This window comes from Xyrauchen texanus, chromosome 42, assembly GCF_025860055.1.
Source record: "Xyrauchen texanus isolate HMW12.3.18 chromosome 42, RBS_HiC_50CHRs, whole genome shotgun sequence".
NCBI lineage: Eukaryota > Metazoa > Chordata > Actinopteri > Cypriniformes > Catostomidae > Xyrauchen > Xyrauchen texanus.
In genome coordinates, this window is record NC_068317.1 from 20,738,443 (window position 1) to 20,755,797 (window position 17,355).

Below are 17,355 nucleotides of genomic sequence, written 5' to 3' on the forward strand. Positions count from 1 at the left end.
CGATTTTATTTTATCTTCATTTGTTCTTTTTTATTGCGACTTGAACAGAGGTCGGTTTTGTCAAAAAACAACATTTCAGACAAAAAGCTGATAAAAAGGCATGTTTATGTCTGATATTTTGAGCTTCTCAATACTCCACTTCATGTTTGAGACGATCGCAGTCTGTTTCTTTGATCAAAGAGTTGCGTACTCTTTCAAAACAAGCGGAGGGGTCTTCCTTACCGTATAACACCTAAAACACGGAAACCCGGAAAATTCCGTGTTTGGCGGGGAAGCGTTTTTTCATAAAACACGGAAAATTCCGTGTTTGGCGGGGAAAGAGTTAATGTCAAAGAATTCATGGTAGGGCAATACAGAAACCGTATGTATGGGCAGCTATTTTGTGGGAGTCATTAAGTCAGATGATCTCTGCACATAATATCCAATGTATGGTAACCTATTTTAAGGGCAGGTGCAAATGCATGTTCAAGGGATAGTTCAACCCAAAAATTATACATCTCATTTCCTAATCGTGATGTCATCTCAAACTCGTAAAAATCACGTCATACAATAAATACATCCTTCAAAAAAATCTTTATTACGCAGACGAAAGTCAGAGTCTGAGACTGCACTAGGGTGTCAATTGAGAGATAATTATCTTTTTTGGATGAACTGTTCCTTTTAAGATTTTCCAGTATACACATTGCCAAACAACTTCGTTTCATCGCTCAAACTTTTTCTACTGCAACAATGTTGCAATACTTCTCTACACACAGCAGAGAGTGCATTGCAGGAAGAATTTAAAAATATTTTAGGCATTTTGGCCTCTCCATTTGCATTGTTCTCCTTAAATTAAAATTGTTAATACAAAAAAAAACAAGTTATTTGTGTTGCGCATTTCACAACACGCATTGTTTCGAAGCAGCTTTAAAGAAAATGATGCTTTAACAGAAAATAAAACTAATATCTATTAAGTCTGTCGTCATTGTGTAGTTTGATGAAAATATAATTTTACATTGTGTATAAAAATAAGTATATAATAACAGTGAGCAAGACGAAGTGTGGCAAGGAATACAAAACTCCATAAGAGGTTGTTAGTGGAGAAAATAATCTTGGGAGAAATGAGACTCACTGTGAGGGCCAGTTCTGGCTATACAACATGAATATAAGACCAAAATTAGTTATGTGTGTGCAGTGAAAGTCATGGTTTAAAATTTGTAAACCAAGCAAGTGTAAAGGCCCAATGTTTGAACTGTACAATTAATGACTATTGTCTTTTTGAAGTTCATCCTAAATTAACAGAAGTTTACATTTGTGCATTGTCCTTTGTTAGTTGGCTGAAAATGTTTTCCTTGACATTTAAAAAAAAAAAAAAAAAAAAAGCTACTGCAATTTATCGTTGCTCCTAAATCCAAGATTATACGAAACCAGTGATTCTTAAAGTTTTATCAGCATTTAAATACACAGTAGATACTGTAGGATTTTTACAGGTTACTTATTAGGGAAATAAATACAGTTTATGGTTAATTTCTCCAGCATATGGTTTTTGCAGCACAAAAACTGTGATGCGCTACAGTAAAACATTTGGTACCTACAAGCAGTGATTGTAATAAATGCATTTCATTTGTTCATGAATAAATAGCTATTCTCTGACTATTAAACAAATACAAAATTTAAGGGGTATGGATTATGTGGTTTAAGAGAGAATATATAGACATTAAAGTACAGGAATTTAACATTTTGAGATTAAATGCTGATCAGTAATTAGAAGTGACGATAAAAAACGCTTTTTAAAAAGCAGACAAAAGTTCACAAAGTCAAGAGAGAGTGAAGAATAAAAGAATGCATTCAGAATTACTGGGTTGACCGGTCTCATCTAGCACAACAAGCACCCGAAAGCAAAATGGTCCAGATGAGCTGTGTTAAGAATGGAATTGGATGTTAGATGGTGTTTACATTCAGGTTGGCTGATGTGGGTGTGCTAAAAACAGGGGGTAAAGCAGAGCAGCTTCATAGTCTGGTGGGTGAGAGCAGCAGCTCTCTGAGTAACAGATGTGAGGAAAAGCATTAGAAACATCCACTTGTTGGATTTTTCTAATGGGGGCAATATTCATACAAGGCAGCATCCCACACTGGTTTTGATCTTTGGTGAAGAGCCTGCAACATAAATGCCGGTGAAATAATTTTAAGTAACAGCCCAAATAATGCCACAAGGAAAACCGTAATGCTTGCAGTTCTTATTTTAATTTAAAGGCCAATCAAAGGACACTTACTTGGTGATGGCTTTGGTTTTGAAACTGTTCATCCATTTCACCTGAAATAACTCTTCAGATGGAAGAACCATTCCACTGTCAGACTGGTTGTCCTAATCCAAATTAGAATACAAAAGTCATTATTATCCAGGTAATTTAAAGGGATATTTCTCCCAAAAATGAAAATTCTCTCATCATTTACTCATCCTCATGCCATCCCAGATGTGTAGGACTTTCTTCTGCTAAACACAATGAAGATTATTAGAAGAATATCTCAACTCTGTACGTCCATACAATGCAAGTGAATTAGTACCAAAATTTGAAGCTCTAAAAGCACATAAAAGGCAGCATAAAAATATTCCATGCAACTATAAGAAGCTATATGAATAGGTGTAGGTGAGAAACAGATCAATATTTAAGTTTTTATTTTTACAATAAATTCTCCTCTCTGCCCAGTAAGTGGTGATATACACAAAGTGGAAGTTCATCTGAATATGAAAGTGGAGATTGATAATAAAAATGGATTTAAATATTAATGTTTCTCACCCACATTCATCATATCGCTTCTGAAGACCTGGATTAAACCACTGGAGCTGTATGGATTACTTTTGTGCTACCTTTGTGAGATTTTGGAGCATTTCAAAATGTTGGTACCCATTCACATGCATTGTGAGGACAAACAGAGCTCTAAAATTCTTCTAAAAACATCTTTGTGTTCTGCAGAAGAAAATCATACACATCTGGGATGCATGAGAGTGCCTTTAAAAACGTACATTATGGATTTCTTTGTGTAGATCCTCCTCAAAAGTGCTAATGGCTTTGATTTGCCCAGTGTTGATGTAGCTGTAATACACAAGGAAATTAATATTATTCCCTCCATTTTCCCATTGATTGATCATGTTCTGTCAATATTTTTAAGACATGTGTACCTTGATGTCCCAAGGGTTTTCTTGCTGTTGTTGCTTTCTCCTGAAAGAAGAGTGTTTAGTGGAATATATTCCTTCCCATCCTTTTAAAAAAAAAAAAAATGTTAAAAAGTATTCTGAGACTAAATCTCAAGTTTAAATAATACATTGAAGATGCATGTGATATAAAGAAATGTGTGAACAAAATATCTTTTACCCAAAAGTTAGATAAATCACAATCAGGGACATCCTTAATTGGAAAATCAAATAATAAATAAGGTAAATACTGTTTTTTTTAATAGTAGTTTATTTTAAAAAACAATCTGTTTGGGTTAGAGTTATTCTTTAGAAATTAGAATGACCTTTTATATAAAAATAACAAGTATATGGCATATCCCAATTTGAAGGAGAGATGTAAGCCCACCTGTTGGACACATGTCTGCAGATGGTCTCCCAGTATTTCCACTAGAGTGGTGAAAGAGGGTCTGTCCTCAGGGTTATTCTCCCAGCATGCCCTCATGATGCTGTAACTGTCATACAAATACCACAATCTCAGTATTGCTATATAGCCTATATATATATATATAAAGTTGCATTTTGCTATATTCTAGACATGATTCTATAATTCAAATGCCTAGGGTTAGGATGGAGTTGAGATGGCCGGTGGACTTAAGGGCGCCCACTTGTTTCTGCGGGCACGCCATGTCGCCCACGGCAAGATGCCGCCCCGGGCAACTTCCCATGCCTAAATCCGTACTTGACACTGTTTACAGGGTTTGCACAAGGTACTTTAAGTGCTTAATTGGGGGCCTGGGTAGTTCAGCAAGTAAAGAAGCTGACTATCACACCTGGAGTCGTTAGTTAGAATCCAGGGCATGCGGAGAAACTCCAGCCAGGTCTCTTAAGCAACCAAATTGGCCCGGTTGTAAAGTAAAATGCTCAGATTGACGATTTCAGACACCGGAGGCAACTGAGATTCCTCCTAGGCCACCTGAATTGACACTATGCTACCATAGGGTTTAGAGCGCATTTGGAATTGGTCATTCTAAATTGGGGAGAAAAAGGGAGAGGAAAAAAGTGCTTGAATTTAGCTCTTAGGTATTGGAATACCTGGAAGAATCGCAGTGTTTTGTTGAAAAGTGCTTAAGATTAAAATGAACCATTTCTTCCATGTAATATGCGTCCGAAGATGAAATCCCGCACCCCACTTTCATTGAATAATGTAACTTTCAATATAATTTCAGTTCGTTACAGCCAGTTAAAAAAAGGAAAGCACAAATAAATATTAGTTTTGACCACAAATGGCACAGAAACAGATTTATCTCTCTAATTAATAAATTAACACCTGTGCAAGTCTGTGGGATGTGTGTTAAACTCTTAAAGTGACAGTACCATTATAGCGCTTGTGTAAACTTCACGTAAATGTAAACGTAATGTTATAACTTATAATTTGTCCACATTATTTCATTATTTCAATTATTATATATATACAATTTCAAGAAATAATATTAATTGATAGGAAGTAGAATTTTATATTTTTTAAAAGTTGTACTTATAACCAAGACAAACAAATTATAATATATATATATTTATATACACTTTCACAGGCTTTTCAGGACGGGTTCTGTACAGTTCTTTTGCTTGTTTTTCACCTGATCGACCTGAATGTAGTAGGCCTACACTATTTTTGAAGGCTTATTTGTTTGTGAGCTTTCCTTATAGTGAAAGGTATATGAGAAACTCTTATTTTTGAAACTTTGAAGATTTATATTGTGAATTAAAGAACTTTATTTTGATGAGAAATTATAATGCGCATTTTGCGCAAACATAAAATAAGAGAAACAATTTTCTGCCATACTTTGTCATTTAAATGTTCATATCATACTGAATCGAGGTAATATCGAACTGTAAACCTCATATTGTATATATTGAACCAAATCGTGTGATAACTATATTGTCCCATCCCTACCAAAGCCCCATGAACACTGTTAGATGATGGTTGTTCAGGTGTGACAACTTACATCTCAGGGGTGCTGTACTCAGGAGGACACATCCGTGTTCCCTGTTTCAGTCTGTGGCAAAACTCCTCATCAATGCTCAGTCCTGGGTATGGAGATGCTCCTGTTGACCACAAACCAAAAATATTTCTGCAAATAACATTCCCATTTGGGATACAGTTGGGTATAACTGTATGTTAGGTTCCACTACATGCTGGTCTGTTCTCCGGTCATTTACTGACAGACTGGAGTGCAACATCACATTCTGTTGTTTCTGTATTGTTTTATTGGGGAAATGTATTCCATTTTTTATTGTACTAACAAAAAGAGCCTCACAAATAAAACTCCTTATAACATTTTTAAAAAGAGCATTAAACATTACATGAATTAAATAAACATTAAATCTATCAGCAATGACAGTGCATGGCCAACGTTTATAATTCAATGAGACATCAAGTTCATTTTAAATGCATACAAAATTTGCATCAGTATGAACATTAATGATCATAAAATCAACAGCAATGATTTTGCTAGGTCAAAGCTTTCATCTAAAAACACTGAAACACTTTTAACACTTTAAAGTGCTTACTGATAGTCCATCCCCTATTCCAAAGCTGAGGTGCAAGATATTATCTTTTGAGAGCAATATCATATTTTAAAACAGCAGATTTCCACCGAGTCACACAAGGAACAGTTGTATAAAGTTTTATGTCAAATTTTGTGCATTGGACTCCACTGCATCAGCAGCAACAGTAGAGAGATGAGCTTTGTTTTGAATCTCATGGGTTATGCACATTTTGCAAAATAATTGCACATATTGCAGTTCAACTATTGTGTACCCTGTAGGCAGGACCCTTAGAGATGGTGTCCACTAGATCCTTTAAAGCAATTAAGTTCAATGTGTGAGCTCCACATCATTGGTGTAATTTCATTCTTAAAAAATGAAATTATCTCCAGAGATCCAGTGGTTAAATGCTAAGAAAGACCGATCCTTCTTCACCTGGCTGTCTAGTAGCGAGTATCAAGTCTGAGTGCAATACAGACAACCCTCCCCTTTTCTTCCGAAAACACTCAGTCTTACCAATTGTACATCCGTGTTGTTCTGATTTAGAAATACAAATTTAAAGACTGAAAAAAGAGAGTTATTATGATGATCAATAAATTAACTTGTTAATATGGAATCATGTAATATATAAAAAAGTAACTGTTGTCAGATTTAGAGTATTTTAAAATGTTATTTAATCCGATTACAAGTACTTAATTTTTTGTAATCCAGATGACATGGAATCCATTACTGCCCGACACTGGATTTACATTATGAAACATGCCATGTGACATGCTTGAAGTAGCTGATGTAGGGAAAGAGTATTGACATTACCAAGGGAGAAGATCTCCCATAGAAGAACTCCATATGACCACACGTCACTCTGAGTGGTGAAAACTTTATCGAAGATTGATTCAGGGGCCATCCATTTCAGTGGTAACCGTGCCTATATGGCAAGATACAACATGACACATTCATTAAAAGGTCTTTTATGATTCATCACTTTTCATTGTGTTGCTGACCATACCCTGGTTTATTAAAGGAAGCATAAAGTATGCTTACATCTCCCTTGCGCACATAGTCAGGATTTTTGAAGACATCTCGGGCCAGGCCAAAATCACAGATCTTGACCACATTATTGTTGGTCAGCAAGATGTTTCTGGCAGCAAGATCACGATGAATGCACTGCAAACAAGACACAACCAAATCCACAAATCAATCTCTTAAACCAGCTACAAAGTTACAGCCACATAAAGAGGAAGCTACTTTACCTTGCGAGAGAAGAGAAACTCCATGCCTCTGGCCACCTGAAAGCTGTAGGAAATCAGGTCTTCAAGGAGCAAAGGGCTGTTTGGTTCTAGAAGAGAACCTTGAACAGACAAAGTGTTCAAAAAAGTTTGACTTTGTTAACATTTACAATATTGCCAAAGAGTACAAAACATACCGATAAAGCTATGTTGACTCGACTCTTTGAGTAAGACATAAATCTCTCTTGACAGAACGGATCTAAAAATGTGCAATTTTAATATCAAAATGTTATGTCTTTTTGCATCAGTGTTGATGGTTTATTTAAGCAATATCACACGTTTAAGAGTGCGATATGGCCCTACATCAGCACTGCTGTGATTCGGCCGCAGGCACGAGTGCCGTAGGAAATTACAGCAGTGGATCAGAATCTGCCGTTGCTGGTTAAAAAAAAATGAGGTGTCCAAGCCCCCATTAGTAATTCAAAAATGTCACTTCAGAAATGGTATCATGGCTTGTGCTGTTTCTAACAAGTCATTGGATAAACAAGGATATGTGTGTGAGAGAGAGAGAGAGAGAGAGAGAGAGGGGGATGGAGCATGTGCAATCACCTGATGCCAAACCCAATAAGAGATGCTGTCAGCTTTCTCAGTAGAAAATAGATGTCCAAGCGGGGGAATTCCTCTCTATTTCGCGGTCATTCACTATAGAAACAGCGATGTCCTCCGCCATTTTAAACAGTATGTATCCAATGTGGAAACTCCGATAAAAGGTAAGCACTTGAGTTCTGTAATAAATCAGTCTGTTGTGTCTCTCAGCACAAGCCTTAATCCTGAAGTTGTCCTTTTAAAGCCTTTAAAGCTATTTCCTAGCTTTTGGTAATGTATTAGTAATAGGAATAGCAGCGATCACTGAGCGCAGTTCTATGTAAACAATGACTAACGGATTCACTATACGTCACCAACTGGCTCATATTACACACAAACATTATCTTTTGCCACCACCTGCTGGCTAACATATGTAATTTCAAAAATAAAGCCAGTAACGATACACTTTAGTTTAGAACAGCATGAACGTGGAGTGATACACACACAGTGAAGCGTCCCAGTGCTGATGCTGTCACACCAACAGTGATCATGGAACGTCTTTCGTCCAATCAGATTCGAGGACCTGAACTAACTGTGGTATATTCTTCATAATTAGATTAGCCTACTGGTGGAATTAAAGTTACAATCCTGACTCCTGTTCAACAAGTTTCATTATTTGCATAGTCATACTTTAAGGGTGCTTTCACACTAGCACTTTTGGTGCGCACCCGAATGATGTCAAAGTTTAGTTCGTTTGTGTGGAGTGAACGCTGTTTTCAGAACTCCACTTAAAAAGATGGCCTGGGGTGTGGTTCGCTGCTAATATGAACACAATTGTACCAAATCACAGAAGTGAACTTCTACTGATGATGAATAATTAGTGTCTTTGCAGGCTCCCGATTGCAATTACTATGGTTTAATGAATTTCTCATACCAGCTTGTGTCCAAATAAATCACCTACAGAGAGCAGCTCAAATGCTAATCATGCACATTCAGTGCATCTGTGGGAGACAAACATAATTGTCATTTTCTGCATGTAAAGTTTTGGTGGCAAATCGAAAGAGATGAAAACTTTAATAACACAGCAAAGTTGATGTCTTCTTGAGTTGTTGCCTAGTTACGGTGGTAAACAGCTGCTGCTTGTACACATGTTGATGCAAAATTGGACTGTGGTTCGGACCCAAAAACAGAGCATGTGAAGGGGAAAGGAAACAAACTCTGGTTTGATCCAAGCAATCAAACCAAGTGTGAAAGCACCCTAAGGATAACATGTAGGCCTATATGATGGTATCTTACCAGTATCCTCCTCTGAGCTCTCTCCTCTCTCCTCACTAAACCCTGAGCTGGCGCTGCTCTGGCTGCTGGACACACTGGGCAGTCGTCCCTTACATCTGTTCATCTGCTTCAGATACAATGGACATGAGAAATAAGCAGCCATCCATATCAATACAGTGTGAGATATAACCAGCTTTTAATGAAGTTGGGTGAGAATTGAAAACACATCTAGCAAATCACATATCATCCTGTGTCAAATACAAGGACTGCATTGACTGCATACTATTTCATCATTATTATCGAATGTTAATATACAGTACATGTGACGGTGTGTTTAAAAAACGAAAACGTTACAAAAAATGCCACAAAATAGTGTTGATTTTAAGGAGGTAAGTAGGTTTAGGGATAAGGTCAAACAGAGGGAAGTAAGACATTGTTGTCTTGGTAAACACAGGTCTATTAATTTCACAAGGAAATGAGAGAAGGGCATACATTTGACAGTGGACACACTTAGGTCACAATAACACAAACCTCAAGTTTAAGCTTAACACAATGTGACATTCAGTAAATCTCTTGAGTCATTCTGTAAAAATATATTTTACACATTAGACAGGATTGACGATAGATCATTTATTATGCCAGCAAAATCACAATTGCATTCAAAACTAACAAACAATACTTAGTGCTGTTTTTAGGCTCAGTTTGTTGCATTAAGTAATATTTGTGTTGTCCAATGAATTCAATGTGTATTTAGGAAAAGTATACCAGATAGATAGACAGACAGATAGATGATAAATAGATAGACACAAAGACAGACAAACTAACCTTATTTAACAGGAAAACATCTCGTTTGCTCTTAAGGTAGGCAGACAGGTTGCCGAACTTGCAGTATTCGACTATGACCATGAGAGGCCCTAAAATTAGACAGCAGACAAAGTATAATACATAAAAACATATAGAACAATAGTCTTAATAGAACAAAAGACTTAGTTTTAACTAGATTTTTAAGTTATAATTGCCCCATTGAGCAATAATTAATGTGCAATACACAGCTTTGTCTATTTATATTTATCCAACATACCATACCAACAGATTTGTATTTGTATATTGTTTGTATATGTATGTATATATATATATATATACAGTGTATATATATATATATATATATATACAGTGTGTATGTATATATATATATATATATATATATATATACAGTGTATATATATATATATATATATATATATATATATATATATATATATATATATATATATATATATATATATATATATATATAATGTGTGTGTGTGTCCTATTGTGTATTTCTATATATACTTTTTTTTCTATTCACTTTTATTTTTATTCTATTTGTATTTCTTTTTTTATTATTATTTTATTATTATCTCTGTCTTGCTGTTTTGTATTGTTTATGCACTGGAAGCTCCTGCCACCAAGACAAATTCCTTGTATGTTTAAGCATACTTGGCAATAAAACTGATTCTGATATTTACAACTGGTGCATAAATACCCAAACATTGAGGTTTATAGAGTGTAATGTAACAAAACGATGGTAACATGCAAATACCTCCTGGTTTGGTGCATGCACCTAGAAGATTGACCACGTTTAGATGATGGCCAATATAATTGAGGATCTTGAGTTCCATCATCAGAGCCTTGTGTTCACTGGGTGTAGCGCCATCTGCAGAGACAGACATTACCCATTAGAGTGTGATCTTTCACCAGACTAAAGATCACACTCTAAGAAAGCCACCCAAGCCACCCACTTTCATAGGCTAATACTTGTATTTTTCAGTAAGCTAATTTATTTAACAGGTTTTAGAATATACCATTAAGCATTTTAACTGCCACTGTGGTGCAGCTGGCTGAATTGCGAATGCCGAAAGCTGAAGCCTGCATCACCCGCCCAAATGCCCCTCGCCCCAGGGGCTTTTCTGTAATGGGACAATAACTCCAATATCAGTATACAGTACAGCAGCACCAATATGAAATTAACTTAAAAAGCACACAAACTAACAAACATACACACAACAATTTACCCAGTTTAAGGCGGTCTCGAGGAAACTCCCATTGGGCAGCGTCATACTGTAACCTATGGCAGTGCTCAACCAGATGCTCCTCCCCTGGGTGCAGGATGATTGGCATGTACTCTGCTCTGCCATTAATGTTTGGCTGAGAAGGACACACAATTGTGACACTTCAAAATTCTCATAAACACAAAACTATTGTAAAAATGATTTGGATGGCACGTTGAAGCATCATTACCACATCAATCATTCTTCCACATCAAATGGAGAAGTTTTTATTGGTGTATATTGTAAGAGCCAAATCAATAATTTGTGTAATTTATGTATATTAATATTATTTGCATGTTGTTTATTTTCTTTACTTTTAAGTATTACAGGTTTAAAGTGTATCTTTATTTGGTTTTTGTTATGTAATGCAGGCTTTCATTTTTTTTGTCTATGTGTGTATTTTGGTTTCGGTTTCAGCCTGCTGGATGAAAAATTGCAGTGTCTTCAAATAGGTTAAATGTGTGCAAGCAGTACAGAAAGAGAAACAGTTATTTTACTGTGTAAAGCACACAAAAGGTAACTTTGATAGGCTAGAAGGACACCCTTTATAAGCTGTAGTTGTATTAAAGGGGTCATATAATGCCATTTTTGTACAAGTTAATATGAATCTTTAGGGTCTAAATGAAAACTTTGTAATATACTTTTATTAAAAATTCTCATTAGTATTCTAAGAAAACACTAATTTTACCTGCTCAAAACAGCTCTGTTTTCAGCACGCCGTTTCAGTGCATATGACTTTAAAGGGTAACTAAACCCCTGCTCAGAGTCTGACTCCACCCACTAGCAATATTTGAAAAATGCTCGAAAAGTGGGCAGACCCCAGCGGGGATAGAGGGGATGAACCAAGGGCGGGGCTGAGCGGGGGGCGGGGGGGGGCGTGCACCTGAGACCCATAGTGACAGATTAATTGATAGCTGCTGTCAGACTCTAAAATGGAGAGTGACTGGAGTGACGCAAGTAGCTTTGCCACGGAGTGGTCTTTTGAAGTCGAGGACCTTTCTCCCCCACCTTCACCTGAAGTGGAGGAGGGTGAATTGTCTGTGGACACAGGGCCGGAGCCATATCAATTCGAGCCACTGGCTCAAACTGCGGTTTTAACTCCCTGTTGAGCATCCGAGTGCGCATTCACAATCACTCGCGTGCAGGAAAAACAAACGAAACGCTGTTCAGTGATGTTTATCCTTTTAGCAGGATTTTTATTTAGCAAGCTTCACTTGAACATAACATCAGTTAGCTGTTCTCTCAACTTAGAAGAATGTGACGTAAAGCGTAACGTCATCATGTACAAAACCGTATACCTCCAAATAAAATGAATCGGTTACCTAACGTAACCTCGGTTCTCTCTAGATGAGGGAACGAGTATTGCGTAAGCTAGCTTACGCTATGGGAAAGATTCATCTTTTCTGAGATATTGAAGCCAAAAAATTATCCTTAATTTTGTATCATTTGTCAACGCAGTGCAGCAACTGCAGACCTTGAGCGGGCTAGCTAGCGAGCTCATTGGTTGCTCTGCGGCAACTGTTGCAGCCTATAGACGAACTTGGGCGAACTCACGTCCAATGAGAGGCGTCCGCACGCTTACTGCATCAAAGCCCGCCAAAATGGGCGTGGCTAGAGTGCATATAAGCGTAGTTCGTAGGCTGGAACCCTGGTTTTCATTGAATGAAGCGAAAGTCGCTCGTGGCGCGAGCACGGCCGGCTACGCAATACTCGTTCCCTCATCTAGAGAGAACCGAGGTTACGTTAGGTAACCGATTCGTTCTCTTACGAGAGGTTCTCTCGTATTGCGTAAGCTAGCTTACACTACGGGAACCCATTGTCAACACCGTGCGCGCCAAGCATCCACTGCATGAGCCCCGGGGGTGGGGGGACCCGGGGGAGCCCTTGTGAGTGGGGAAATAATATTTGGCCGGCAAGAGTGTGGGCCAGTGTGTGTGTAATACATAAGCACATAGTGGGAAGGGAACGACAGAGCGGCGGTGCCGGTCTGTGTGGAATGAGTCCCATCAGTGCAGCTCACCAGGGGAGCTGTAGCGTATTAAACCGCTAGTAGTTTTGCCTGCAGGGCGGGCACTTCCAGATTGTAAAATCTGACAAAGGTGGAGGGGTGACGCGTTTCCCTGATCCTCTGCATTACCTGTGGCAATAGCGAGACGGGAGGGAAGGCGTAAAGCGGGCGGTTGGGCCAGTCCTGGGCCAGCGCGTCCTCGCTTTTCGAGAAAAATATTGGGCAGTGAGAGTTCTCTTCTGATGCAAAGAGGTCTATCTCTGCTCTGCCGAATATGCGCCATAACTTCTGGACTGTTTGAGCGTGCAGGGACCATTCCCCTGGAGGAATATTTCTCTGGACAGTCTGTCTGGGCCGTCGTTCAGGTGGCCTGGCACGTGCGTCGCCCTCAGCGAGCGCAGGTGGCACTGGGACCAACTCAGTATGCATTTCGTCAGATGGAAGAGGTTCCTGGATCTGACACCGCCCTGACGGTTTAGGTAGGATACCACAGATCTGTTGTCCGAACGGACCAGGACTGGGAGAAAGAGCACAAGCGCGTACACGACCGCTATCATTTCCAGACAATTTATGTGAAGGAGCTTTTCCTGAACTGACCATAGGCCAAAAACCGGAGAGCCCTCGCAGACCGCGCCCCAACCCGTGTTGGACGCGTCTGTCGAGATGACTTTTCGGCGAGATACAGCTCCCATCGTCACTCCCCGCTGATACCATTCGGCCACTGTCCAGGGCTGCAGAGCTGAAATACAGGTCTGAGTCACCTTGATTGGCTGGGGGCCTGTGGCCCAAGCCCGGCGAGACGCGCAGGTGTTTAGCCAATGCTGAAGCGGGCGCATGCGCAGTAAACCCAGCTGAAGTACTGCTGCGGCTGAGGCCATGTAACCTAGCACTCTCTGAAATTTTTTCAGAGGCGTGAGGCTGTTCATCTGAAAGGACGCGGCTAGTCGCTGAACACGGCGCGCGCGCTGTGTAGATAAGCGAGCCGTCATTGCCACGGAGTCTAGTTCTATTCCAAGGAAGGAAATTGCCTGACTGGGCTGTAGTGAGCTCTTGATCCAATTGACTGCAAGACCCAAACTGTTCAGATGGCTGAGGAGAACTGTTCTGTGAGACAGAAGCTCCGTATGTGACTGTGCCATAATCAGCCAGTCGTCCAAATAGTTCAGAATTCGCAAGCCCTGACTCCGCAGGGGTGCGAGCGCCGCATCCATGCACTTCGTGAAAGTACGGGGTGCTAAAGACAGGCCGAACGGAAGGACGGTGTATTGATAAACCTGGCCGTCGAAGGCGAATCTCAAGAATGGCCTGTGATGGGGATTTATCTGAATCTGAAAGTAGGCATCTTTCAGATCGAGAGAGATAAACCAGTCCCCTGGCGCGTATGCGCGAGGAGTTTCCTGATTGTAAGCATTTTGAACGGTCTTTTTGCAAGCACCTTGTTCAAACCCCTGAGATCTAATATTGGTCTGAGGCCGCCGTCTTTCTTGGGAACAAGAAAATAACGGCTGTAAAACCCCGACTCGCTCAGCGAAGGCGGCACTTTCTCTATGGCCCTTTTGCACAGAAGGTTTGCCATTTCTGAACGAAGCATGCAGGCTGCTTCCGTGTTCACAATAGTTTCGAGCCGCGCTCTGAAGCGGGGAGGGCGGCGATCGAACTATAGCAAATAGCCCTGTTTTATTCTGCTTAACACCCATTTTGATATCCCTGGGATAGCTTCCCACGCTTTGAAGCGTAACGCTAGATGGTGAATGGCCAAATCGCCCTGATTGCCGCACACAGCGCGCTGAACAGAATGTGTGAGCGCGCTTACTATGCTTATGCATGACTGCTCGCAGACAGCAGGGACAGGCTGTTCTGAGTGACTTCCCGATTGAGGTGAATGGGGAAAGAGTCACATCTGTTAAGTGATGCGCGAGCATAGTCACGGGCACGGGACTTACATACAGAGAAGTGTTTGCTGGCCGTGTGACAGAGCGGGCAGAGAATGGGCGCGCGCACGTATTCGTGAGCGCGTTTATTGACTCTAACACTCGAGCGGGTTGTGTCCGCTTTATGTGAGTGGGCTCTGATCGGGACATGGGAAGTGTAATGCTTGTGTGTAGAGGTGAACACTGGATTGTGGGCACATTTTCTACACATAAGGCTGGTCGTGTGACAGAGCGGCCAGAGAAGGGGCGCGCGCACGGATTCGTGGGCGCGTTTATTGACTCTAACACTCGAGCGGGCTGTGTCCGCTTTATGTGAGTGGGCTCTGATAGGAACACGGGAAGTGTAATGCTTGTGTGTAGGGGTGAACACTGGATTGTGGGCACATTTTCTACACATAAGGCATGTTTGCTCTTTACAAGATTTCTTTGGGTCGCCGTGAAAACGGCGTTTGAGTGCAGGCAAGCGGGCAGTATCACCGGCTTGTTGGCTGCTGAATCCACCACTGTAGTAGCCTGAGAGAGGGGGACTGACAAGGGGCGAAGCTTTGATGGTGGTCCGGCCTCGGCGGGACTGAGCCGTCGTTTTTTCAACAAGGCTAGGAGGACTTCGGTTGCTCAGGTTTCAGCGCAACCTTAGACCGAGGCCCGCGGGGGGGCGGCAGTCTGCGGCGGCTGTCTGAGCACGATCGAGGGCGGCCGCCCTGTCGACGCTGAGAAGTCTGACTTTGTTGAGCTGGGCGCTGTGAAGAGGCTCGTGCAGGAGGCTGGTCACGTGGGCGGCCTGCAGAGGAGCTAGCGCGACGCGGCAGGAAGAGGTTCATGGCTTGGGTGGCTTTCTGGACTTCTGAAAAGCGGTCAACAATGCCACTCACCGCGGAGCCGAAGAGACCGGTCGGAGAGAGCGGTGCGTTGAGGAACGTGGAGCGCTCTGCTTCTCCCATGTCGGCTAGCGTTAGCCACAGGTGTCTCTCGGTCACAGTCAGCGAGGCCATGCACTTCCCTAGAGCTTGGGCTGCAGCTTTGGTGGCGCGAAGGGCGAGGTCCGTCACGCTTCTTAGATCTGTAACAGCCTCTGGGTGCCTGCCTTTCTCATCCCACTCCCGAAGAAGGTCCGCTTGGAGGATCTGTAAGACGGCCATGGAGTGCAGAGCAGATGCGGCTTGGCCGGCGGCGGAATAGGCGCGGCCAACATAGGCGGAAGTCGCTCTGCAGGCCTTAGACGGGAGCAGTGGCTTAGACCGCCATCTCGCGGAGGGCGGGCAAAGGTGTGCTGCTACCGAATCCTCGACCGGGGGGATGGAGGAGTAGCCCTTCTCGGTGGCGCCGTCCACCGAAGCGAGAGGGGTGGAGACGTGGGAACGGATCCTGGCCGAGAAAGGCGCGTTCCACGACTTTGCAAGCTCAGTGTGGAGTTCCGGCAGGAAGGGAGCGGCCCGGGCCACGGGTGTTGCGCGGCGATGGCTCTGAAGAAAGCAGCCGTCGAGTCTGTTGGGAGCCTGCTCAGGGGGCGGTGACCACTCGAGCCCGAGGCGGTCTACGGCCTGTGTGAGGAGGCGTGTTAGTTCCCCTTCGACTCCGGCGCGGGTCCTGCTGGATTCCTGGGCCGAGGAGGAGGCGTGGGAGCCTGACCACTCCTCGCTGTCCGAAGCCATGATGGAACAGCCCTTATCCTCCGCCTCGTCCTCCGAGATGGCAGCAGTGCGGCCGCTGGGCGGCAACTGCGTGTCCCGGGGGCGGGGAGGGTGAGAGCGATGCTCGAGGGAGAGGCTCCGGCGAGGCAGTCGCTTCTATCACCGGTTCTGGCAGCCTTTGGGAGCGGCGCTTTTTCCTGTGCGGCAGAACGGAAGGCGGCGCGGCGGCTTCGGTTCTGAGCGCTTCGAGTCGAGCCCGCAGGGTCGACATCGGAAGCTCCTCGCAGAGGTCGCATCCGCCTTCAGCGAGGGCGAGCTCTGCATGCCCCAGTCCCAGGCAGAGAGCGCAGATGATGTGGCGGTCTCCGGCGCTGAGAGGGGCAAGGCATGAAGCGCAAGTGGTGCGAGGCATCTTAAAAAAGACGCTCGTTACTCTTTTGTGAAGTTCGTTAAGAACTAGCTTGCTCTAAAAAAAGGATACGTCGCCGGATGGCGTAGCTCGCAGGATGGCTGAAGGTGGCGGAGACGGCCGGCTTCTTCGAGCGCTGTCCAAGCTTGCTAGATGCCCCTCGAACGGCGACGCGGCTTCCAGTTCAGAGATGCGAAGAGCTTCGCTGAAGAGATGAAAATCAGGGTTCCAGCCTACGAACTACGCTTATATGCACTCTAGCCATGCCCATTTTGGCGGGCTTTGATACAGTAAGCGCGCGGACTCTCATTGGACGCGAGTTTGCCCAAGTTCGTCTATAGGCTGCAGCAGTTGCCGCAGAGCAACCAATGAGCTCGCTAGCTAGCCCGCTCAAGGTCTGCAGTTGCTGCACTGCGTTGACAAATGATACAAAATTAAGGATAATTTTTTGGCTTCAATATCTCAGAAAAGATGAATCTTTCCCGTAGCGTAAGCTAGC

The 17,355-nt window shown here is 42.4% G+C and overlaps 1 protein-coding gene across 5 annotated transcripts in view; it reads right to left on the reverse strand.

Annotated features, from left to right (window-relative positions):
- Positions 1–48: 48 nt before the first annotated feature.
- The window catches only part of LOC127634821 (vascular endothelial growth factor receptor 1-like), a 63,762-nt gene continuing 46,455 nt past the window's right edge, over positions 49–17,355 (reverse strand). For 4 of the 5 annotated variants that reach the window (XM_052114503.1, XM_052114504.1, XM_052114501.1 and 1 more), the window contains exons 17-30: positions 10,842–10,974; positions 10,632–10,736; positions 10,370–10,483; positions 9,610–9,698; positions 8,806–8,911; positions 6,949–7,046; positions 6,740–6,862; positions 6,512–6,623; positions 5,158–5,257; positions 3,561–3,666; positions 3,161–3,240; positions 3,005–3,074; positions 2,253–2,344; positions 49–2,136 (exon numbers count right to left, since the gene is read on the reverse strand). In XM_052114503.1, the coding sequence (XP_051970463.1) occupies positions 1,938–2,136; positions 2,253–2,344; positions 3,005–3,074; positions 3,161–3,240; positions 3,561–3,666; positions 5,158–5,257; positions 6,512–6,623; positions 6,740–6,862; positions 6,949–7,046; positions 8,806–8,911; positions 9,610–9,698; positions 10,370–10,483; positions 10,632–10,736; positions 10,842–10,974 (1,527 nt within the window). In that variant the 3' untranslated portion in view covers positions 49–1,937. The remainder of the gene's footprint in view (positions 2,137–2,252; positions 2,345–3,004; positions 3,075–3,160; positions 3,241–3,560; positions 3,667–5,157; positions 5,258–6,511; positions 6,624–6,739; positions 6,863–6,948; positions 7,047–8,805; positions 8,912–9,609; positions 9,699–10,369; positions 10,484–10,631; positions 10,737–10,841; positions 10,975–17,355) is intronic. The other variant, XM_052114505.1, reaches the window with a different exon arrangement.